The sequence below is a fragment of the Danio rerio genome, chromosome 17 (genome assembly GCF_049306965.1).
Source record: "Danio rerio strain Tuebingen ecotype United States chromosome 17, GRCz12tu, whole genome shotgun sequence".
NCBI classification, from domain to species: Eukaryota; Metazoa; Chordata; class Actinopteri; order Cypriniformes; family Danionidae; genus Danio; species Danio rerio.
In genome coordinates this window covers 39,491,411-39,517,892 of record NC_133192.1, presented here as the reverse complement: position 1 = coordinate 39,517,892, position 26,482 = coordinate 39,491,411, and the positions used below count along the sequence as shown (strand labels likewise).

General features: G+C 38.0%; 1 protein-coding gene across 2 annotated transcripts; it reads right to left on the bottom strand.

Moving 5' to 3' along the window:
- Window positions 1–253: 253 nt before the first annotated feature.
- On the bottom strand, window positions 254–25,905 carry tmem229b (transmembrane protein 229B). 2 transcript variants are annotated; one of them, XM_068214457.1, is made up of 3 exons: window positions 25,735–25,887; window positions 4,960–5,066; window positions 254–2,072 (listed from the first exon to the last, which is right to left on the bottom strand). In XM_068214457.1, exon 3 carries the CDS (start codon window positions 2,037–2,039, stop codon window positions 1,461–1,463), a length of 579 nt encoding a protein of 192 aa, XP_068070558.1. In that variant the 5' UTR covers window positions 2,040–2,072; window positions 4,960–5,066; window positions 25,735–25,887; the 3' UTR covers window positions 254–1,460. The 2 variants fall into 2 exon arrangements, with proteins under 2 accessions (XP_068070558.1, NP_001070141.1); NM_001076673.2 differs by having other exon boundaries at window positions 873–2,072; window positions 4,965–5,066; window positions 25,735–25,905.
- Window positions 25,906–26,482: the final 577 nt, after the last annotated feature.

The window sequence follows — 26,482 nt, the reverse complement described above, 5'->3', positions numbered from 1 at the left end:
AATATTGTTGTCTGTCAGCACTTGATAATCATTTAAAATTTATAACTTGGACAATAATATAGCATGTCAAAGAGACAAACATGCAAAATGCTATGACATTACAATGAACAACAGCTGCACAACAGCATCAGATCTATGAAAATGACATGTATAATGTGTATGGTATGAGACTAACAGTTACATTCTAATATATGTAATAATAACAGTGATATATAGTCCACAGCATAACATTGAGGGGAAATTTGGACAAGAGTTCCATTCAGAAATTGGTGATTTTAATACAGGTTTGTTTAGTTGGTTACAACAGAACCAATACAGTTGCTCAACAAAGCTTTCTGGCAAATCTATTACCTGAAACTGTAGCCATGCGGGTAACACATCAAGGTGATGTTGGCATTTAAAATAATTCACCAGAATATTGTTTTGACTATTTCATGGCAAACCAGAGACTGAGGTGAAATCATTAATATTGACATACCTGAGGTCAGTGAACTAGATACGTTTTGTGCCCATCATCGGATCCCTCAAAACGATTCGATGAGAATCTAGCACCAATTAGCATCAACAACACATTCTCTCCAGTGAAAAGATGGGATATTGTGATGTTTTATGGTTCCACCACTGAACACTAGTGCGAAAACAATATAGTACTCATGTATGTGTTCATCTCGATGAGAAAAATAAATACATTTTAAAAAATGGAAGAAATTAATTTGTATGCAACATCACTCTTGATAAATTAAATGGAAAAAATATCCTGGAAGACAACTTTCATGCACGTCCAAGCACTGATTTGTTTTTCGAATAATTATAAAAACACCAAATTCAAGTACAAGGCATTGCTTTCAGGTTATACAGTGTATATATATATATTTTTTTTTTATCAATATATTATCGTGACATCTTAACTAATTTAAGATATTAATAAATAGCACATACTAGCATTCAGATGGTAAGCTTATCCTAACAGTTATTTGCTACTACATATACATACATAATGGAAACTCTTTATAATCTGAAAGGACTTTCCTTTCTTTTCTTTTTGTTAAAGCATTTGATAGATATATCTTTTCGTGATGTGTCTGCGTTCCTGTTTTTCACATTTGTTTGGTTGAGGGAACACAAGCCATTTGGCTTGTCCCCTCCCAGAGAGCGTCTGGAGTGGATGGACTGGTTTGGGAGGAGGCTGGAGGGTTCATTCTCTCTCATTTATCCACCGGGCACCACTCCTACGTACCTGAAGCGAGGGTAGCGTTGAGCACCGAGCTGACAAATGAAAGTCCTTCCATGTGTGCGAAGAACGCCAGCTGGACGATATATTAAATCAGAAAGTTCCAACTGTGTCCGGGCGGCTCTTTCCCTTGAAGTAGGTGGGAGAGAGACTGAGAGATGTGTGGATTAAGTCATGGGTGATGGGTGCTTTCGAGTATTGTGGGAAAAGGAAGGTGTCGATAGCATCCTCAATCCACTTTCACATAGCCGTTTGCGCTGGTGGCTCCGGCTCTGGCTCCTCTTCCTCTTCGTCCTCCTCTTCCTCCTCCGCCTCTATCCAATCGTTCTTCAGCCTGGCCCGATTCAGCAACCTCATCAAATCGCAACCGCAGTGTGTTGCGTATCACTAAACGCTCAACGATAAAAGAGGCACAGAACCACGGCACTGCGTACTCAGCCGTGATCAGGCCCATGAAGTTATATTTAAACTCTGAGTAGTCCCACGGACAGGCATTAAACTGGCGTAGCAGAAAACCAGTGCCAAACTCCCAGAAATAGGTCCAGAGTGTATAAATGATGCAGCGGAGCAGCACGTTACAGCGGTCCTTCAGACATAGATACATGCGCTCTACGATAAGGATGCAGGTCCCGTAGATGAAGAGCGCCCACACGCTGGTCACGCCAGGAAACTTCCAGTTACAGTTCACTACGAACTCCCAGGCGGCCGTGAACATGACTTCACAGAAGTAGCCGTGGATGGCGTAGAGGTACCACCGAGAGAGGGCTGTGAGGGGCTCGGGGGTTACTGTTGTTGCCATTGTGACCATCTTGATTTTGTTTTGATGTGTGGAGATTTTAGGCTTGAGGAAGTTAAAAAAACAACAACAGTGTTACAAATCTGCATGCGCTGTATACAAGAGCTATGTTCGGAACTGAATACTACTAGCAAAGTGCATTCTGTGTTGTGTACTGCATGCTGAAGTACAGTATTTTTAAGAGTATGTAAAAGAGCTGCATTTTTGGAGACAATCATCTGAGCCACAAATCTTGACTATTGACTGTGGAGCTGCTGGAAAATAGCATGATGACAAGCTGAAAAATGACTAGCGGCAACACACAAGATAGTAGTGAATTCTACTAGTGGTGTGTGGTGATTATGGTTTTTTGATAAATACCGTAATTGTAGGTTTAATAAAGTGTGAGGTGACGTGGGTAAAAAACAACAACAAAAAAAAAAACTGAAAAAAATCTGGAGAGTCTAAAAGCATTCATTGTGTGGTGAAGCTATTTTGAATTCATTATTGTAAACAAAGTTTGTGTGTCACCGAGCAACACTGCAGTGTTTTGTTCAACACAGGCTCATTGTGAAAACATACCACTATACATTTCTGGAGAGCGCAAATTATGTAGTCAGAGCTGCGTATGGCTGCATTTCGCCTTAAAAACGAACAATATGGAGCGGTATCATGCCACCAATGGCTTCTGTTTCATTTTGCGCAACCAGGTGACCACTTATCTATGGCCTTTCCCATGTTAACTGTCAGCGAATTTGAAATGCAGAGAGGAATTGACTGCATTGACGATGTTCGAGTCAGGCAAAAAAACAGAAAACAGGTAAATAAAACAAAAGACAAAAAAAATTGAGGGTGAGAACGTGGTAAGATCAGAAAACGTGGTAAAAAATCAGTCGGCCACAAGGGCTTTTCTTTGTCTGGATTGTGTTTAGGAATGGGGGTGATCGGTTTAATCTGTGCATTTGAAAACACTATCGGTTGGGTTTAGAGAAGGAGGGTTGGTCAGTCAGTAAATCAGTCCACAGTGGCCTCTGGTGGATTTACCTGAAAACAGTAGGCAAAAATGGCTCTCACGAGTGAAATTTGAGATGTGAAAAAGCGTACACAACGGCTTGCTTTGTTTACCAAATAAGTGGACTAATTGGATTTTGCATTGTAAACATTGAATAAAAGTTATTATAAAAATTTTTGTTAAAATTATTATTTTTTAATTTAATATATGAAGTCTTTAGTTATGATCTGCAGATTTTTTTACAAACTTCTCAGCAAAAAATGTCCGCAGATTCTGTCTGGCCCTACTAATAGGTAATTCGGTAATGACAGAATAGTGGATATAGCACATTGAATTAAAGTCATACTACTCCTATTCTTACTATATAGAACATACTTTTTTGACACTCAGTCAGTGTGTGATATCTGTTTATTTCAAATAAATCACAATGACAATTTGTAAGGAATCAGCCAATTGTTTGAATAAATAATTCAGTAAATTATTTGTTTAAAAAGGAACTTGTCACCACCTACTGGTAGTTTTATTGTAATATTTATTTAATCATGATCATCCAAAAACGCCCAAGAGCAGAACAAAACACTGCAAAATATGAATTATCATTATCAAAAAAGATTAGAAAGGGTAAAATAGATTCATGAAAGGTTAGAAAGATTTTATTTATTTCATGTATTAATAGAAAATGTACTTAGCAAATGTTCCTGGATTTGTTTGAAAGACACTTTAAAATGTTTAATGATACAGAAGTTTCAGTTTCAGATAAATATATATATTTTAGATATATTAAAATTGAATATATCTGAACATATATCTAAAATTATGGCTAATATATTTCAAAGTAGACGTACAGATTTGTAATTCTAAAGGTTAAAAAATTGTATTTGCAAGCTGACATTTTTCCAATGTTATTTGCATGATTTCAGAAAGAACATGTGACAGAAATAAAATGAAAAATAAAAATAAAAATTCTACTTTTACATTTTTTTTCACAATAATTAAAATATTTCACAATAATTAAAAATACACAATATAATAATGAATTATATAATGCATTTTGTATCACATTTTTGACGTGGTGAACTTACAAAACAACAACAAATGACTGAAATATATTATGAAACATATACAGCATATAAAAAAGAAGTGTAGTATCTAATGCAAGTATGCTATTCCGAACATAAACAACATAATACAAACATCAACACATGGTAGTAGTATTTACTAATGTGCTACAAATAGATGACTACATATAACCTCAGGGAGCATATGGGTTACAGCATACTGTATGAACAGGGGTCATTTGAGGACATGGGGGAAAGAAAAAGAACTGATCTAACTATCTAAACCTATGCACATAAGCACACAAACTGTACACAGCCTAATACACAGCAGGCCTATCATATGTCAGAGGGCCTGTGAAGAGCTTAAAGCCCTTAAAACGGCTCATATGTGTACACACTGTGCATCAGACAAAAGCACCAGAGCTGGATGGTCAATTCAAAGGCAATTATGACTGTTCTGATATTCAACTGTTGCTGAAGATGTGCTTGAAACTGAATTAGAGGTGAGCGTGATCTTATTATAGGCTATCAATTACACTTTGGTTTCTTGCCATTTAGCAGATGTTTTTCTCAGCCAAAGCTGCTTACAGTAAGCTAATTGTAGAGACAGTCAGCTGGGAGCATATGGAGGTTAAGTGCCTTGCTCCAAAGGCATCATGGGAACTTAAGTGACTTTATAAGTCACACTCTCTGAGACTCCAGGGACTCATAATAAATGTACTAACACGTTTAATATAGATCTGCTAAGATTATTGGAAGAACAACTAATGTAGTATGTACTGTGACTAAACATGACTGGGAATTTACTGGAAGAGAAGTAATAAAGGGAAACAAGAAAGGGAAATTATGAGGAGAAATGAAGTACGGTGTTTGCTGATTTTACCCAACCTGCTGTCTGGCAGTCTCAATGTCCACACTTCAAACTGTTCGTCAGGGTCCAAGTGAGGTCAGTTTGAGTTTTGCTGACGATGATGATGTGGTAATCATGAACTGAAAAACAACAACAAAAAAAGGGATGTCAACACTTTCACACTATACTTCTACGTACGTTTGATATGAAATATCAAAATGACCTAGAAACATATACAGGACAGTATGACACCAATAACTTCTGTTCCTTTTCACACTAATGATATTTAAAGGGATTAAATATTGACAAATAAAGGACTATTCATTGGATTTCTTTGCATAAAACCAAATAAAAACCCAAAACAACGTAAAGGTATTTATGATGTGTGTTCAGATATGTTTGTAAGTAAAAAAAAACTTGTTCAAAATTAACATAACATAGCTTCATAAGTTTAAACAATTTGTCTGGTTTTAACATTTTTTCCATTCGTGAACTGAACAATTCCACCACATCTCAATATACAGCTTTTATTTCAAAATGGCAGTCAAACATTGTCTAAGATAACTTTTGTATCTAGTTTAACCAATCTTTCCACACTATATATTTAATAATTATACATTTGTCAATGAAATAAGTTAGCTGTATGCTGAGTTGTACACCTGTCACACTCTAAGATGCAATGTTAATTTGGTTAAGAGCTTATTAGAAAATAAATAAACTGAATTTGTAAAAAATAAATTAAATAGAGCATAAACTTATACATTGTGAATACACTTTTAATATGTGATGAGAACTTCTTAAATATTTTTTTAAATGGTGTGGTGATGAAAATGACAGTGCTGGAAATGACATTTCAACAGTTCATTGTGAAAAAATTTAAAATAACTTCACAGATTAGCTTTAAATTGATACTAGCCTTGCATGTATACAAAACTCTTATTTACCTTAATTTTGTTTGGTTTTTCAAAACATCTTTGAAGGTACAACATGTTTAGAAATGCGCAGAATAAATGTATTTCCTTATCAAGCAAAATTTACCTTGATTTTTCTTCGAGAGTTGTTGTTAAAAAATTTTATTCTCTCCATCTCTTAAATTCTTTATTCGATCCGATGGCACTATTCATTTTCATATACACCATCTAAATAATCTTTCACACTAACCTATTAAAACGATATTACAGTGTTGTGGTGGAAATGACACTGATACTGTGCGACAGCTCTATTTTGTATAAAAATAATATTGATAATAGTCTCACAATAATAACTATTATGTTTAATTTTTTTTTAAAGGAGTTTTTATTGTTAGTTTGAAAAAAAAAGAAAGAGGAATTTGAACAAAATTACATATATATTTGGATATATGATCAAAGGACAAAGTGCCTGTAGTTGAAGAGTTACCCATATATCCATATAGACATTTTTCTGGTGTGGTCAGACTGCTCAGTAGCTCACTTTGTATTAGATCTCTGTGTTGTACTGCATTAGTGATGCAGAGTGCAGAATGCAGAGTGCTCTGGTTTGAAGCACTGTTCCACAATAAAAGTAATGTAAAATCAAGGTAAATCTATGTGGCCGCTGTGCACTTTCTCTTAAGTTTGCTTTTACAACACTAATGGTTGGGTTTAGGTCAGTGGTTTACTATAGGTGATCTGTAAGACAGGCCTGCCTTCTCCTGGATGTATACAAGACGTGTATCTGACGTGTGTCTGAAATGTACACAAAAAACGCACCATAAGTAATGTTTTTTTAAATAAAAAAATGGAGACAGCACCCTTCAGAGGATTTGTTATCTGATTCATGCAATAAAACAAAAATGCAGTCTGATGCCTCATTCACACTAGCAGCGACTTTGTAAACACAGGTCTGTGTAGGTCTACAGAACATAGTATACAACCGGCCTCTGCAGGAGCTGAGAGAGCATCACGTGAGTTCTACTGGTGCTCCTATTGGCTCAAGAAAGTCGCTCTTCATTTGCATAAAGTTGAAAGATTCTTAACTTTGTTTGGTCACTCGACACCTAATCGCCAACTGTCGATGATGCTCATATAGATGGAGGTCGCTGGAAGTTGCTCATTCTCCGTTGAAATGAACTTGTTGCTTGTTGCTTTGCCGCTGCCAGGCGCTCAGCTTGAGGCACTTGACCTCATGTTGACCAATGAGCCTAGGCTGACCTCAATGCTATTACTATTTCCACTATATTTCATCATTTCATAGTCCCATCCATTTTAATTTGTTTATTTAAAAGTGTAAATTCCATAGGTCTGGCATCCATTGTCATCCACTTCCATTTTTTTTGGTACAAAACAGCTTGTTTATTCTGCTTGAGCACAATGATGTTTCTTTCCATCTAATTTGAACTATAGAATATCAGATATATGTTTTACCCACATGTATGAGTTGGTAGCTTTAATGCAATGTATTTCCCAATAGACCTCTATCAGAATCTATTACTAGAATCTATTACTTTTAACTATATGTTTGTTTTTATAAACCAAGGTTTTATCTTTAACTAATAGCATTCCACAGACTGTAGAACATAATTAACACTAAATATGCTGTAATATTTCTTCAAATATGATAACCTATAATGTTTATTTAAAATGTTTATGTGATAAAAGCTCTACGGATCAGTCAAAAAAGTGTTAATGGTATGAACACAGCCTTTATTCCTAATATCTTTCATATTCTATCTTTTTATTTATTTATATTAGCACCCCCTGTTTATTTTCCCCCAGTTTCTGTTTAAAGGAGAGCAGATTTTATTCAACACATTTCTAAACATAATAGTTTTAATGACTCATTTCTAATAACTGATTTATTTTATCTTTGCCATGATGACAGTAAATAATATTTGACTAAATATTTTTCAAGACACTTTAATAAGTTAATTAAGCAGGTTAGGGTAATTAGGTAAGTAATTGTATAATGATGGTTTGACTATTGGAAAAATAAAGCTTAAAGGGGCTAATAATTTTGACCTTAAAAGTGTGTTTAAAAAATTAAAAACTGCTTTTATTCTAGCTGAAATAAAACAAATAAGACTTTCTCCAGAAGAAAAAAATAATAAGAGACATACTGTGAAAATTTCTTTGCTCTATTAAACATCATTTGAGAAATATTTTAAAAAGAAAAAAATTAAATGGGGGCTAATAATTCTGACTTTAATTGTATATATTAAAAATAATTCTAATGGTGAATCTTTAGTAACAACCGTTATTGGTAAAAATAATCATGCTTAATATTTTAAAGAAAACTAATATAATTTTCCACCTTTATTACAAGCATTACAACTTTTAAAATACAAACTACATGCTAACTTTTGAAAAAACAAACCAATGTCAATGTTTAATATTATTTAATATGTTAATATTGTTTTTAATCTATGATTATTTAATTTCTGTATTAATTTACTGTTTTTTTATAGACACTCTTCTGTCTGCTGTTCAATTCAACCCCCCAAAAAAGGAAGAGTGAGAGTTCGTAGGTGTTAAAAATAAAACTTGGTAAAAATTGCATCTCGTACTTGGAAACCTAAAGGTTTTATCAGGTAACTCAACAAGAGTGCCTCACACACTGCTTAGAGGCTGATATTCTGCACCCTAATGGAAAGGCCTGTATAAAATATTAATCTCTACATTGAGATAAGACACAGCACTTATGCCACAATAGAAGACACCAAAAGCTCAGTCATGCAAACAACCTTGAATTGCGATTATGGAGTGTCTGATACGGAGCCCAATGCATATTCCGCTGTTTACATGTTGTGTCTGTTTCCCATCCCCCCATTTACTGGCCTTGCAGTCAGCATTGCTATCGATCGCCTCCTGTCAAAACCTCTATTGACCTTCTCGGCAACCTGAACAGACCAGTCACTGGCCATCGCTATAAGAGACAGAGACACAAGCTCAGCTGCACACATCAGCATCAAAGCACAAGCGCTTTCTAAAGTGCTGGTTTATGTGACACCGGATGACGAGAACTGGTTCTGTCTCAGCCGACAGGGGAATCATTGTGTAATGTGCAACCAAATAGAAAGAGGAATTGGCTGAAGAAATAGTCTTTTAGCAAGGGAAAATAGAGCTTCTTGTGCTCTGCAATAAACTGTGAGTGGAATGTTTCAGCAAATGGTGGTCAATCAGCAGCATTCTTGGCTTTAGGTTGATTAGCATAAATGCACTGCATCAGTTTTTTTATTTATTTATTTTTATTTTATACTTGCTCTGAGGTCCACTTATAGTATAATCAAGATTTTAACATCAAAAATACATCAAAATCTAGAAGTAATTGATTATTTTATATGCCGTTTTTGACCCTTATTGACAGAATGCTTGTTTGAGTGGGCGTAGCCAAATAAAGACTCAGAAGTTAACATCCTCTACCTTGATTGGCTAATAGTTTTGCATATCAACAGTGCTGAACAGGCAGTGGAAGTTGGTTTTGATCTTCTACGGAGGCGTGGCTTATCCACTTTATTACATCATAGAGTAGGACATTCCAGAACATGTGTTTGTGTCAGACTGCTTTCAATATTGGCTGTTTTATAGGAACCACAAAGTGCCGAGTTCTGAAACTTACAGGATGTTTTTATAGTACTTTGAACTCTTACATGTCAATAGAGCAAGGGAACTTTGGTTTCTTGGTTCATGACCCCTTTAAGACACAGAAAAAAAAATGTTGAAACGAAAGTCACACCATGGCATTACAACAAATTAGAAGGACTTAAAATCATAAATGTGAAGCTTATTTTATAAATATAAAAACCACTTACAATATATAGTTTAAATGTCTATTATTTGAACTGTAAAGCTGTTTAAGTCAACATTATTACAAGTTCATCTTGTAACGAGTTCACGAGTTCATCTTCTATTCTGTGATGTATGCAACAAATGCTTATAATGCCAAAAAAGGCATTGTGTATTGTATTGTCAGTGTGACATGCAAATAAAGCGATTAGTCTCACAAAGTCATATCTATAGTGCAAGGTCTTAAATATTTGTTTATAATTGCAGTTATGATACAGTTTTCAAAAGACATTAGCTGACTTAAAAAAAGTAAATAAACACAAAGCTTTTTAAGTAATTCGCTTGTGATTAGTTACTCATTTTCAAGTACAGTCAACTTGTCACTTTAAATTAATACAAAGCCTGTCCTTTAAAAAAAAAAAAAATGGGGTGCGTCCAAAATCGTCTGCTACTCAATAGGTACTGCATTTGAATTTAAATGTACTACTCAACAGTTATAAAAGTAGGTTCTAAACAGTATGAACGCGAGTAGTATGAATGGAACTCAGATGTACTACATCCGCCATTTTGTCATGATCACGTGACATATCCGCATCAGTTGCGTTGCTTCACTCCCATTCATGAATTACATCGCAGTGCATTATGGAATAGCATAGGGTGCATTGGATGCACACTTCAGAATCTCGCAGGAAGTAGTAGGGTACTTCTTGCATACTGTTTTTTTTTATTCTATGAATTTAGACATCGGGTTGCATATTGTTTTAGCATACTATTTAGTATCGAAGTACACTGAAAAAAATTATGTCTGCAAAATTGTTGCAAACAATTTACATGAGTTGAATTTAAACGAACAAATTTAATTTATTAATGTTCAACTTAATTTGTTTGTTTAAATTCAGCGCAGATAAACTGTTTACAAAACTGTTTAAACTATTTAGTGAAATCAAGGAATAATCTTTAAATATTTTTTTCATATGCGATTTCGGACACAGACATGTTTTGTTTGTATGTTTGTTTTTATTTGACTGGGATTAAATAATGGAGGAAAAAGACATCATACTAATTACACTCAAAAAATTATGTTTGCTGTTTGTTTAAACAACACAATTTGTTGGCACAATCTAATTGTTTTATGTTCAATCAACTTAAATTTGTAAAAAACTAATTAGTTAACTTCATTGCTTCATATTGCCCCAACACAAATAGACAGTTTGGAACCCAGCATTTTTTACAGTGTACCCTGTGTGAGCTCAGTGCTATAATAACTAACATTTCTGCTTCAAAACTCCAAACGAAATTTAAATAATTAGAAAAGCAGCCTTGATCAACTAATATATATCTATAAATACTAACCTAAACTAAACTGAGCTTAAACCTTAAAACAACAAATAAATGAAAGCTACCAATTTAAAACGGGCAAAAACTGCGTAAAAAATAACTGAAACAAGAATGTAAACTGATATCAAAATATTACTAAACACTGTAACTGTCTGCAAGGAAGACCTTTCCTTTTTTCTTGCACTTTAAGAGTCATACAGTGCCTGGTTGTTTTCTCCACCATGAATTCGAGCATTTTACCAAATATCTTTTTTCATTGTTTTCATTGAAACTTTAGACTTTTGAACTGGGGGGTGAACTGTTTCTTTAAAGCTCCTTTTGGGAATTTCCGACATAATAAAAGCTACACTATCCCAGTTGTTTTTGTCCTTCCTTTTGTCAATATCAAGCCCACACCTGCCAAAAGAACAAAGGCACATCAATGACAGGAACACTATATACAGCAGCAGAAGTTCCTCCTTCACAGCACTGGAATGACCGGCTCTTATGCATTCTTATAGCCGCTATTTCAAGAGGAGGCTGATGAGAGCTCTGGTCTCCTGCCATGAGTTCACTCCACCCTGCGCAAATATAAATGGCAATGGATCAATAGCGCACAGCTCAGTTACTGCAGACAGCACCTTGGCTCCAGCTCTCCGTCTTTTCATTCTTTCTGGTCAGGTACGAGCGCTGCTGATAAGGCTTCTAAGGACTGTTAAGTGATGATCATGTTTCAGGAGGCAGAACCAGTTTCATTAGAATCTTCAGCATGGGGCGGACGATTCGTCACCAGTTTCAGTCATCAGAGTGCTTAATGTGCTTAATGAGGCCCGGACTTAATGAAATGAACAACAATAGCAGTTGAAAGTGGTTAGTAATTAGGAGTGGCTATCTCATCATTTTTGGATGAGTGATAGTTGTTTTTTAATGGCAGACATTTAGTAGATAGATAGATGATAGACCGACAGACAGACAGACAGAGATAGATAGATAGATAGATAGATAGATAGACAGACAGACAGACAGACAGACAGACAGACAGACAGACAGACAGACAGACAGACAGACAGACAGACAGACAGACAGACAGACAGACAGACAGACAGACAGACAGACAGATAGATAGATAGATAGATAGATAGATAGATAGATAGATAGATAGATAGATAGATAGATTGATAGATAGATCAGTCTGGTCAGTTTTTAGCTAATTTCATACCTGCTAACATTCCTGTTTTTCCTGGGAATCTCCCGTATTTCACACCCACCTACCGCCACCCTCCCATTTTGTTATTTCTTCCAAAAACTCCTGTAATTCCACCCGCCCCTTCCCCCAATCATCAACCTTGGTAGTATCTAATCGCTGACGCAGCCCGAAACACGCTCCAAATGCCCGATTCACACAAGGCTTCAACGTCAACACTTGACAGAGGGCATGCATGACCATCAGAGCAGCATCAGCCAATGAAATTAGTCCACAATTGGCAACCGTCTAAGCTGGGGTATTTGGATAAAGCAATCTGATTGGTTTGAGAACCAAAGCTTGAGAAATTTCCAACTTCTGCAGCGAGCAATGATTCTAAAGTGGTGTTGATGAATACACAATTCAGGTCAGTAAAGCTTGACGTAACCTGTTTAAGTGAATGGGAAGTGTTGATGCTGACACGCCCATTTTGACATCTTCAAAATACCATTAAACTTATCTAGTATTCATAAACAGGACAGAGTCCACACTTAAGATATTGCTGATAATAATAGCAGGTTTGGTATGCTGTCCCGGGAGAGTACCCTGAGCTTAAAGATAATTGAGCCCAGGGCTTCCACCTGGTCAATGAGCATGTGAGGGCGTACGAGATCAGGTAGTTCCCGATAGCTCCTCCTTAGTAAAGGAGGAAAGGTGGAGATGGGGTAGATAGGGGGATTCTTCAAAAAATGAAGAAAAGGGAGTAAAGCTTGTCAGGTTATTTATAGTGAGTTTGGAATGATTCAACAACACAACCCATTTTGTTGACCAAACTCTTCTCAGTTCCATGTTAAACAAAGATATTCGCTTAGTTAATAATTCTCAGATCTCTTTACCTTCTTGCTTAGGTTTTTGGAATAATATATTTGGTGACATAAATTGAAAACACTTTTGGCTTCTTCAGGAAAAAAAAAAATCTAAAAAAAGCTGTCAAAGTCATTCATAATCAAAATCATTCATAACTGCTACCCAATAAATACCAAACTAGCTAAATTTAATAACAATATTTCCCTTAAATGCTCATTTTTTACTCAATATGACGAAATTGTTTATTTTGGGAGTGTACTTACTGTAGTGTTTTGGGTCGACTTTTCCAATTTCATCAAAAAAAACTTTTTTCTAAACTTTTGTATTTTCACCAAAATTGTATTCTTTGGTTACTAAACTTAGATCCTTCTCATAGTAAATGTATTATTAAATTTATAACTTTTTTTCTGACAAAAATTTACATCAATAAATGTAAATTTGCAAAGAAACACCCTTACTTTTTATTTTCAGAAAAGATTTTGATTTATATGTGAACTCCTTAAAAGACTCTAACAATTGTATTGCATCGCATGTCAAACTCTTTCTTGGTGTTTATCATTTAAACTTGTTTAATTTGCTAGGATTTTATTTATGTAACTCTCGTTATGTCTCTTTGTTCATAATATATCTTTGTAAATGTTCTTTCTTGCATAATAATAAAAAATAAATAAATAAATAAAAAGTTGAACTGACCCCCCTGTGAATGAGGCCTTTAACACCACAAACAGGTATGGCAGGCAGGTATCGCTAATATATCAGTCTATCACATTCACCATTTTACTTTTGCAGCACTACTTAAATACATTTAAAATAATAATATAATAAACCTATAGTTCATTTTAAACTAAAACAATTAAAACATAATAATATATGTAATTAATAAATTATGTAATTAATAAAATATGTAAAATGTAATGCCAACAGCTAAACTCTCAATAAAACTACAAATATAAATAAATAAAAGATCAGCAAATGTTATTATGATAAATAAAATAAAATATAACAATAATCGTGACAAAGAGAGTTTCTGTCAATTTACGAAATATTATGTAATAAATGCTAATATATATGTAAAAAATAATATATAAAAACTGATGAAATTTATTAAGCTCCAGCTCTAAAATACAAGATGGGTTGAAGGACTTCCAGGGTGGGCCATGCTCATTATTAGGCAGAACAAGACCACCTTTCTCTTCTCTGAAACAGGGCCCTTTTTTACTTCAAGTAATTATAAAGCAAGTCATGAGCTTATCCTTTGAGATTCTTCCACCAAAAGGACCACAAGTAGGTCCCAGACCCTCCAGACTGCCAAACATATGGGTCAGCGCCAAGGGATTAACAACTTCTGAGCCTTAATAGCGAGAGCTAGTCACATGACTGCAGCAATCCACAGTGATGTTAAAAAAAACTGACACGGCAAGACTTCTTTGACACCGCCAGGAAGAGTAAAATAATGACGAACCGACGTTTACAATAATTGCATGTCTTTAAAAGCTATTCTGAGGTGTATGATTGAGATGTGGACAAGTTATCGTGTATTGCAGTGGCGCTGATCTGCCGCACTAAACACTAAATCCACAGTTTTAATCAAGTCAGCTTTGAGTGTCTTTGATCTCACGCTGCTGATGTAAGTGGGCTTCAGCTTAGTGCTATGAAATATGAGGACAGAGTCAGTGTAGTAAATATTGACCCGTCCACACTATCCCCGAATGACCTCTTAAAGGACATGTATCACATTCATTCAGTACACTCACTGTGGCCACTTTATAATGTATACTTTTTCCACTTTGTTTAGTTACTAGGATCCTCACAATACAGGAATTCGATACCAATTGATACTGAAATTTAAAAAACGTCCATTTCCCGCTAACATTTAAGTGCTGTGGAGCATGTTCTTAAACAGTGCTAATTTGCTATTGTGTTCACGTGCTCAACAGAAATGACTGTGATTGGTCATCAATTCACCAAACTCACCACTGTTTATCGAATTATTGGAATTGGTATCGAATTCCAGCATTGTGACAACACTATTAGCAACATGGCATCAACTCAATGCATTTAGACATGTAGATGTGGTCAAGAGGATCAAGAGGAAAGGGTGTTCATGACACCTTCATAATCATAACATGACATACGTGCTTTTAAAATGACATAACTGAGCGAATGACACTAATGGCAGTTGTCAAAAGCATGCATAAAGTGTCATTCATATTCATAATAATGCAGGCCTGTAGCCAGAGGGGATTTGGGTGGTTCGAAAGACCGATCCCTCACTCATCCCTACATGAGTTCATTTGTCCTATTTTGACTGCTATTCCATGATAAATTGTTAAAATAACCCGTTGATAAAGACCAAATGGAGTCCTCTGTTGGCTGTCGTGACTTCAGCTAATAACGTGAGTGACGTCATCTTTCACTACTGACCTACTGTATTGTTGTTAAATATAGAAAATATTATGCAAGTAAATTTTAGTCAAAATCTTGGACCCTCAAAAAAAAAGACCAATAAAAAAGGTGAAGCACTAAAAGTGACCTATATTAAATTAATTTGAATACTAATTTGGCTATTGTTATGTATGAATTTTCAGGCTAGAAAAATAACAAAGCTTTATTATTATTATTATTATTATTATTATTATTATGTATTTAAATGGCCAAATTCTGACTGAGTACAGTTGAATGTGCTGGCCAGGTTGTTATTTGCCTAATAAATGACAATAGACTACAGTTTTTAATGTAAAACTTTAGATTCCTGTTTTTTACAATGACATTGCATGTAACAAATTTGCATTTTAAAATAAGTATTTATTCGTATTTCATTATTCTAAATCTTTAGTAAATGTTTTTGGTGCGTACAAAAAGTGTGGTTTTGATTACCATCCATCCGACAAGCTAATCCAGCTAAAAATAGTGCTTAAAATATTATTCAAATGCAGTATTTAGATATAGTAATTTAGTAAAAAGTTAGTCGAATAACTGCAAAAAGGTTCACTTTTTGAATAAAAAGAACCACCCCTTTCACCAGGCTGGGCTGTAATATGATAATAAAGGGTTTATGACAGTTTTATAAACACTCCCTTCAAGTAAAGTGTTTCCATTATTTTTAATAGTGACGTGATTAAGATTGGGGTTATCAGTTGTGTTTTTTTTTTTTTTTTTTAATGGTCTGATACCTAGGCATGGGGCGGGATAAGATTCTGGCGGTATGATAACATTTGATAAAAATATCATGGTTTCACGTATTGTGATTACTGCTCTAAAACATATTATTTTTAAATGTCTTTTTAAAACTTTTTTTTACCCTTTTGAACATGATATATTTTATTTTGAGAAACAATACAATACAATATTTTGGAGCAGTAATCATGTCAGGCTAAATAACTCAAAAGAATCATTGACTTCTGCTGTCTTCATTGGTTTGAAAAACTTTTTTTTTTTTTTTCAATTTAAAACGGCATCTTTGGATATCTATTCTGCTAAAGATACTGATGTCCTAAAAAATTTTAAAAATGAATAAAAAAAATTTGCACACATACCTTGGGAATGATATAGCAGAAAATTCTCCAAATCACGGAAAACCTTGAAAATGGTTATTATGCCATGCTTAACAGTATTTAAACGTTAGCAAAATAATGCTTAAAAGAATCACAACATGAAAGTTGATAAAAAATTGAGTATATTTAAAAGTATACTTTAAAAAAATTCAATAGGCAAGAAACATTTATAATTAAATAACGTCACCAAACTCGATTTCTAATGTAATGCTAAATAACACTAAGGGTGCTTTCACACCTACACTTTTGTTTCGGAACGTATCTCGTTTGCCCAGTTAGCGCGGTTCGATTGGCATATGTGAACAGGGCAATCGCGCTCTGTTCCGCGCCAAAGTAATCGCTCCGAGATCGCTTAAATGAGGTGGTCTCGGCTCGATTGAAACGAACCCTGGAGCGGTTCGATTACAGTGAGAAAGCGATACGATCCGAGCGCGGTTATATCACAGTGTTTTTGGATATGTAATAGGGTTACGGCTATATGAAGAGAGAATTATGAGTATGGCGGGAAGTTTCGCGAGTCTCCGGATGCCCGCAAACGAGTGATGATCTCCCGGTAATCTCGCGTCTCTCTCCCAGTCCTCAACTAGGCATCGTCGCGCACCCTTCTCACCCCTCCCCACCGTGTCTCTCCTCAGACACGTCACGCGCGCGCACCCTGTCAATCACCACCAAACCACCACCTCTCCTGACAGCTGAGCGGGACGCTGCAAAATAAACCCTGACACTCTGACCAATGTGAGGAGAGTTTACTCGCACGTGACTTGTTTTAGCTCTTTTGGTTCGATTAGAAACTTTGCAGTGTGAAAGCGAACCGCTCCAAGAGCAAAGAGCAACAATGTAACAATTTTAATCTCTGTTTCGGAACAACTGAATCGATTCACAGGTGTGAAAGCACCCTAAGTGTGGTTTATTCATAAACTAATTTCGAGAGGATCACGTGCTTATAATCAACACGGCTGGCTCCTTGTTAGCTCCGTAATCAGCCCTATTAGATGATTACGGAAGCATTATAAATAACCTGAGTTTTCCACTCCAGTTATCTTCGTCTTGAAGCTCGCTTCCCGCTACAAAACGCTCCAGCATCGCACCATTTAACCTATCGATACGGAAGAACACACAACAACAACAACAACAACAACAAACAACAACAACTCCAGCCAGAGCTCCACTCTCCCTGAGAATTCAGCCGCAGCCTCGCCAAAATCGAGCCTGAATTCCCGCAAAAACGCCGGTGCTGCCCACCAGCTCTTCCATCTCCACTTCAAACTGCCTCACGCAAACGCAGTCCACAACTCCACCTAAACTCTAGGCGTCGACGATCCAAAACATCGCAAAAGCCTAACTCACTGCTTCCTAGCGGTGCACCCCCGGTAACGTATAGTACGCTTTTAAGGGGAAGCATCGCGGAAACAACTAATCTCCATCAAAGACTAAACCTATTTACAAATTTTTTAAAAACAAGACTTGCGTGATTAGAAGATTCATAAGAACTCACCCTTCAAGCCCGTCCACAAATCCATAAGTAAATCACTGCAAAGATCACGACATTAATCCACGACATATTGATACGTCGATGGACCGCGCTGTTATCATCCAAACTAGCCGCTGGTGTGCCGCAGTGTCTTCACACAATACTGGTAAACAAACTTGGCCTCCGATTTTGATTGACGCCCCATCGAGCCAATAGCGAAGGAGCAGCGCCCTCATCCAATGCGCTTTTAAAACTCGATATGGTTCCGCCCTCTCAACAATTCATGAATGAACCCAGCCATAAAAGACTCGTGAATGAACTGAGACAGACATGCTTGCAAATTAAGTTAAAATTAAGAATTTTAGAAGTTAAGATTCCTAACATGTATTTAAACAAATTAAGTAAAGCCCATAACTAACATTCCATTCATACAGTTTCCACTAAGTAGTGAATTAAGCGTTTGATGTTGGGATTTGATATAATAAATAAATAAATTGACAAATAATAATAATAAATGAATTAATAATAATAATAATAATAATAATAAAATAATAAATAAAAAAATAAATAAAATAAAAAAAACCTCTGCCAGATCTGATAGCATTTAACTTCTGCAAAGACTACTACCCAACCAGTGAGAATTTAACACAAAAGTCCAATCGTAATGCGTCAATGACCCATACTTGCATATACAGTGCCATATGTAACTTATAATGGCACGCCGGCTGGAGGTGAAAATGGTAAAGAAACTAACTTTTCGCTTGACTGCATGAATAGGACATTTAAATAAATCTTCAAGAAGAATTTCTAGGACCACCAGACAAGCTACACCCCATATCCCCAGCTCTGCATCCACCTGCTATCCTGTGGGGGAACAAATGCCCACCTCGATCATCCTCGCAGACTGCGACAACGAAGCTCACAATTGTCCATGCTCTTATTAAGATGCCTTGCATTAGATATCAGCTAAAACAATTTTGTCATGTTTGCTATACATGTATCATGTTGTAAATATTTTTTTCTTGTTTCTCATTCCAGACATTAGGACAGCCGGCCCAGAAGCTGACCTTCATCCAACCTATTACACTCCACATCCATTCCAAATGCAATCACAATCTACACAAGGATGCATTTCCAATCATACAGCCCACATCCATAATGCCATATTCACACTAGTCTTCGGGTTTTGAGATTCTCTGAATTACCATCAGTTGCAATCCCACAATCCACCTCACCATATCTGATCTGACTGGAGGAACACTATCTCTCTCCATTAAGCAAGCAAACCGATTATTTCGGCAAAGCATGTCCTATATACATTTTCGACATCCCTTACCCCACTCACACAATTCAAATGTTTTAAGTGTAAGCACAACTTAAACTATCCCATACACCCATACATTTTCTCTCACCACAGTTCCAACTTATTTAGGGGTTGCCTAAATTTTTCTATTACTGCAGCAGGGATGCTCTAAGCAAGCTCTATACACTTACAAGTCCAATAACACTCGTCACACTGCCCTGCACTAATACAGCAGTAAATGCTTCTGCAGGAGCACACATTGTCTCCATACTGATCCTCTGCAGCAGCAGAATCGCTCCACTGTGCCATACTCACCCATTGCACATGTAGCTAAGCCCTTATTCACTTCCTCTCTACATATCACTACTAACAGTATTTAATATTCTTGCGAGAGCATTCAAAACTCTCCAATACCGATCACTACTGCACCTATCCAATAGCAGTAGCGCTCCGCTGAGCTACACTCACCATAGCATCACAACAACCGCAGTGACACTCTACCTGAGCCCCTACTTACTTTCATCTCCACACATCACTTCTGATATTTAATATTTTTGTGGGAGCACCTATAATGCTCCAATACTGACTACCACCGTACCTGCAACAGCAGAGATGCTCAGCCAAGCCTTATTCTCCCATTGCACCACTGTCACAGTGCAGCTCCTTTCCTTCCCACTCCCCAACACTGCACAGCAGTTATACATTTTCGGGAAAGCGTACCCGCCTCCCGAAATTGACTTCCACCACACCTCTGCAACAGCAGAGAAGCTGCAGAGCTTCTTTTCCCCCCCGCTTCACTGTCGCAGCAGTGACGCTCTGCCTGAGCTCACATACACTTCCATTCAACATACCACTATTGACACTTCACAACAGTTTAAACGCCTCCATAAAAGCGTTTACTCGTTATTATCGTCTAGCTCAATTACACGTAACAGCCTCAGCGTGATGCATGTATACATTTGGAGAGGATATCAATTCATCCTCACAGCTCGCACTCACGACATCCACTATCTTGAATACAAGGACAGAAATTTAATTCTGCCTGTTCCCCAACCCCCCCCCCCCCCCCCCCTCTTTCAGCGCTCCCAGTTCAGCAAATAATCTCCCCCTATCTCTCTCCCAAGAGTGCCTGAACCCCGACCCCAACAGGAGCAAAACTTTTTCCCCAAGGCTACCAGTATAAAATCTTTTCAGTCTTCACTTCCTTCCTGCGTCGAGTTTCTCCGCACCTCCTTCTTCTCCTTTCTAGCGTTGAGTTCCTCCGCACCTCCTTTCCTTCCTTCAAGTGTCGAATGCTTCCGCTCTTTCCTCCATCCCCTCCCACTCTCCCCCACCACCTCAACATCTTTTACTCCCTACCCCTTTCCAGCGTCGAGTTTCTCCGCTACTTTTCTCTTTTCAGCGTCGAGTTGCTCCGCTACTATCTCTTCCTTCTAGTGTTGTTCTTCCGCTACTCTCATCTCTTCAGCCTAAGTATCACCATTCAAGGCCTGACTCCCCCGGAGTCAATCAATTACCCCAAACCCCCCCCTCCACAATCGACAACTTTCTTGTTTTCTAGCGTTGAGTTCCTCCGCATCTCCTATTCTATGTTCTAAAGCGTTGAGTTCCTCCGCAACTCCTTTCCTTCCTTCAAGCGTCGAATGCTTCCGCTCTTTCCTCCATCCCCTCCCACTCTCCCCCCCACCGCCTCAACATCTTTTACTCCCTACCCCCTTTCCAGCGTCGAGTTTCTCCGCTACTTTTCTCTTTTCAGCGTCGAGTTGCTCCGCTACTATCTCTTCCTTCTAGTGTTGTTCTTCAGCTACTCTCATCTCTTCAGCCTAAGTATCACCATTCAAGGCCTGACTACCCCGGAGTCAATCAATTACCCCAAACCCCCCCCTACACAATCGACAACTTTCTTGTTTTCTAGCGTTGAGTTCCTCCGCATCTCCTATTCTATGTTCTAAAGCGTTGAGTTCCTCCGCACCTCCTTTCCTTCCTTCAAGCGTCGAATGCTTCCGCTCTTTCCTCCATCCCCTCCCACTTTCCCCCCACCTCCTCAATATCTTTTACTCCCTACCCCCTTTCCAGCGTCGAGTTTCTCCGCTTCTTTTCTTTTTCAGCGTCGAGTTGCTCCGCTACTATCACTTCCTTCTAGCGTTGAGTATTCCGCTACTCTTACCTTTCCAGTCTAAGCTTAGACTCCCCCGGAGTCCTGCCCAGCCCACCTCCTATAGGAGTCTCCACCACCCCCTCCCCATTTAGACTCCTGTAGGAGCCTAATCTTTCAGCTCTAACTCCCACGGAGTTACCCCAAGAGCTAAGACTCCCACGGAGTCCCCCCTCCCCTCTCTCTCTCGCCTCGGCCAAATACGCATCTTTCCTACCTTCTAGCGTTGAGTTCCTCCGCATCTCCTGTCCTATATTCCCTAGCGTTGAGTTCCTCCGCATCTCTTTCTCTTCCTTCCAGCGTCGAATGCTTCCGCTCTTTCCTCTCCCCCCTCTTACAACTTCTCTCCTCTCCCCACCCTTAACTCCCAATCCCCCTTTCAGCGTTGAGTTTCTCCGCTACTTTCTTTCTTCAGCGTTGAGTTTCTCCGCTACTTTACTATTTTCAGCATTGAGTTCCTCCGCTACTCTTTCTATATTTCAAAAACATCACTCACCAATCTGACTCCCAAGGAGTCTTCCCACGTTCTGACTCCCCCGCAGTCCTGCTCAGCCCACCACCTACAGGAGTCTCCACCTCTCCCTCCCTTCCCAGACTCCTGTAGTAGTCCAATCCTACAGCTCTAACTCCCACGGAGTTGACCCAGAGCTCTGATCCCCATAGGTTTCTTTTCTTTACCTTTCCAGCGTCGAGTTCCTCCGCATCTCATGCTCTCTTCTTCCCAGCGTTGAGTTCCTCCGCATCCTCTTTACTTCCTTCCAGCGTCGAATGCTTCCGCTCTTCTCTCCACCCCCTCTACAACCCCTCTCCCCTACCCACTACATTCCCCTTTCCCAGCGTTGAGTTCCTCCGCTACTTTTCTTCTTTCAGCGTTGAGTTACTCCGCTACTTTCCTATTTCTAGCACCAAATCCCTCTGCTACTCTCCTTTCTTCCGTTAGGCTCCCCAACCCTGCCTCCCCGAACCCAACTCCAACAGAGTCCCCAGCCTCTCCTAAGAATCAGTTTCAACTTTTCTCCTGCAGTAACCTATCTCACTTCAATTTACATTCAGCAGCCGGATATGGCACTGACCTCTCGCCTTTTGGGGGGCACTTCAATACGCGGCTGCTGTCCCGAGATGAAAACCTATGCCTTTTGGGGAGTTCTCGAGACCTACCTGACCTCAAATTCCCCTCTCGCCCTTCTAACGGGAGGGAGTCCCGGGCTCGAGGATATTACGAGCTCAGGGCTCTCTCCCGGGACAGCATGCCAAATACGCTTTATTGATTATCAGCTAAGTGTGAACTCTTGAAGTGTGGTTTATTCATAAACTAATTTCGAGAGGATCACGTGCTTATAATCAACACGGCTGGCTCCTTGTTAGCTCCGTAATCAGCCCTATTAGATGATTACGGAAGCATTATAAATAACCTGAGTTTTCCACTCCAGTTATCTTCGTCTTGAAGCTCCCCCCTTCCACCCCTACATCCTCCCACTTTTTCTGATCGGGCGACACGGTGGCCCAGTGGCTAGCACTGTTGCCTCACAGCAAGAACACTGCTAGTCCAACCCATGGGGCTGGTTGGTGTTTCTGTGTGGAGTTTGCATGTTCTCCCCGTGTTCGCGTGGGTTTTCCCCGGGTTCCCCGGTTTCCTCCCACCGTCCAAAAACATAAACAATAGCAATCGACTAAAACAAATTATCACCCAATACAACCTGAGTTTACACTTCTCACGGTGACCAGCAGGGGAGTTCTCGAGACCTACCTGACCTCAAATTCCCCTCTCGCCCTTCTAACGGGAGGGAGCCCCGGGCTCGAGGATATTACGAGCTCAGGGCTCTCTCCCGGGACAGCATGCCAAATACGCTTTATTGATTATCAGCTAAGTGTGAACTCTTGAAATATCAGTTATAGAGGCAGTAACAGCAAAGTAGCCTGTATAGAATGCTAGATTTTAGCTTTAAAATTGAACAATGTTAGCAAAAATATTAGCATATTTGCCTTGTCTGGCAAAATATAACACCCCTCTTGTCTTACTGCATGTTCTGACCTATTATAACACATTTCACAAAAAATATTACATTTTGACAAAATATTTATAACTTTGACATTGTACCTTCTAAGTCATGCAAAGTCTGTGCTTTTTTATTTAAAACAAAAAGTTATGATAGATTAAACTGTCTTGGCCCTTGTTTTTCCAGTAGCTGGTGTCAGTTATTTCCTTTTTAGTTCACATATGTACCTGTCAGCTCATCACATATTTGCTATATTTGCCTATAAATTCTTTCCTCCGAAGTGCTATTGTTCCATTTTCCATTTCTTTTTTTTTTCACTGAAACAACCGGCGGTATTAGGTAGTAAGTAGCTGAGATGTTTTTTAACCTTGAAGTAGATTATCTACAGCAGCAGAAGAGCACACTAATGACGCTCCTGTCAGATAAGAATAGCAAACTGAAGCTACAGTTTACACCGACAAAGCAAAACTGTACAATAAAAAAGATTGGGAAAATGCTGGTCTGATGAGTCTCAATTTCTCCTGCAACATTCAGATAGCAGGGTCAGAATATGGCATAAACTTTATCTTATCAAGGCACGCCTGTATTTGAGCAGGAGGTGTAATGGTGTGGGGATGTTTGCTTGGCACTTCAAGCCCCTTAGTATCAATTACCATGGTCATAACACCCATCCCTTTATGACCACAGTGGCTATTTTCAGCAGTTTAACACGCTGTGACGCAAAGCTATAAAAAGGGATGAAAAAACATATGAAAACTATAAAATTGAAAAGTCTGATTAAATATTAAATGAAATAAAATTGTAAACCAAATTATAAATAATGAAACACTGTAACTGCATAGAAATAATACAAAAAGAAGAAGAAAAAAAAACAAAAAAAAAAACAAAGATGGACATGGACCAATACATGGGTGGCAGCTGTATGAGTTCCAAGTTTATTTACAATTATTTAATTATTAATAACATATTTCTAAATGGTCTGTCTCGTAAAAAAAAAAAAAAAAGGGGGGGGGGGGGTTGGGCATAAAAAGGTGGGGGGAATATATGTATATATATATATATATATATATATATATATATATATATATATATAAATATATATATATAAATATATATATATATATATATATATATATATATATATATATATATATATATAGTCCGTTTTCATTACACGCTTCTTAAAAATAGTTTTTAGTATTACTTATATTATTATACTATTAATTATGAATTATTTATATGTATTGGTGTACGTGTCATGTTAAAAAGCTCATATCTTCTCAAACTAGTTCACAACATGGATGTGCAGCTAACTTTAAATTTAATTCTACAATATAAATATCAACTTAATTCATCATAGCAAAATTCAACAATGTACTGGGAGTATTTAAAGCAGTTCTGAAGATAACCAAGTACTAGCAAGGTGCCTTACAAAGTGACCGGGAGTCTATATGATATTCATCTCCTGTATTTTGGTAGACTGAGAGGGGAGAAGTGACAGGCCCGTGCCAAAGGTCTGTTTATAGCCGGTGACCCCAATATGTGTAAAGAATGTAAACCCTTTTTGTCTGTTCTGTCGAAATACTTTCTATTTCAGAAGTGCGGTCAAACATAACAGGCGAAAGAGTATAGTATGTTTGTGTTTACATGAATAGTTAGTGATGTGTAAATATGAGGGTTATTAGTAGGAGACCGAATGTTCCGCAGTCGTGACAGCAGCAGCGGGTCGGATGCGCAGCGCAGGCCTCCATGACAACCAAGAGCACTGCAGCGTTGCACCGCCTGCGCAGACACACACACACACCGATCAAACAACATTACGGTGCGATTTACTGAACACTGCAGAGGAACAACGTTTCATTTACAAGTTTAAAAAAACGTTAAACAAAGTTCCTCAGCATTCCCCTATCGGACAAATAAGAAATGATGCAGGCGGATGGAAAACCGCAAATGGTCAAACTTAACGTTTCTCGAGTTCCGTCGTGATTAAATATAATAAAATGCGTTTATGTGAAAAGCGCTTTGCGTTCACTTCCTCGTTTGCATATCTAGGAGATAACAGTCCCATACACCGCAAACTGATGTCCTAGGAAACATTCGCGAAGGTGCAATGAATGATACGGGTTTACTGTGACTTCTGCTCGTGTAAACAGTGGGGAAACCCTAGCAGGTATCCCGAACCGGTCAAACGAAACATCCTAAAAGCCGGCGAGACTTACCTTTTATTCTTCCGCCGCTGTAGATGTAAAAGAGCCGGGCCTCATTTTTGGTGTCAAAAGAGGGTATTAAAGCGAAAACGGATGCACCGGCTGCCTCTCAGAGCACATTTGTACCGGCTCCCCTCTCTCTCTCTCTGCTGTCCGGCGATAACTGACATATTTTACCCCACTGCAGCAGTAACAGCACATGCTCAAACACCGGCCGCGTTTAAAAAACACAGCGAGCTGCCTATCTAGTAGATCACTAAGCGAATCGTTCCTTTGAATCGGATCTTCGGGGGAATTGGTAGCTTCGCTCCACATGCGGGACATCAAACGATTCGTTCATAAAACCGTTCTGAAAGACTCAATTGAATCAAGAGCCGTTTCTTTCGAGCACGTTTGATTCTAAACGAGCAGAGAACGAAGTGAACCGAAAATATGAATGATAAAATGCCGACAGGCGATAGGAACGCGTGGCATGATCAAAATATGGGCGAAATTTGGGATGGTTTAGAATAACTTTTTATTTATGTGCAAAAAACTTTGTTGTAGTCCTACATTGTGCAACATTTTTGTTTTAATTCTGGCTATACTTTTCAGCTGTGCCTAATACTGATGGGTCATTTTCTCCACTTCCTTTTTTGCAGTAGAAAAGTGAAGCTAACTTTGGGTGTCATATAGCAGCTGTCATCTTGTACTGAAACGTCACTTGGAGCCAGGGTCTGCCTTTTATGTCGACGTGGTATAAAAACATTGATATTAGTGT

Coding starts and splice junctions, on each gene's coding strand:
- tmem229b (XM_068214457.1), bottom strand. CDS start 2,039: ATGGTCACAATGGCAACAACAGTAACCCCCGAGCCCCTCACAGCCCTC.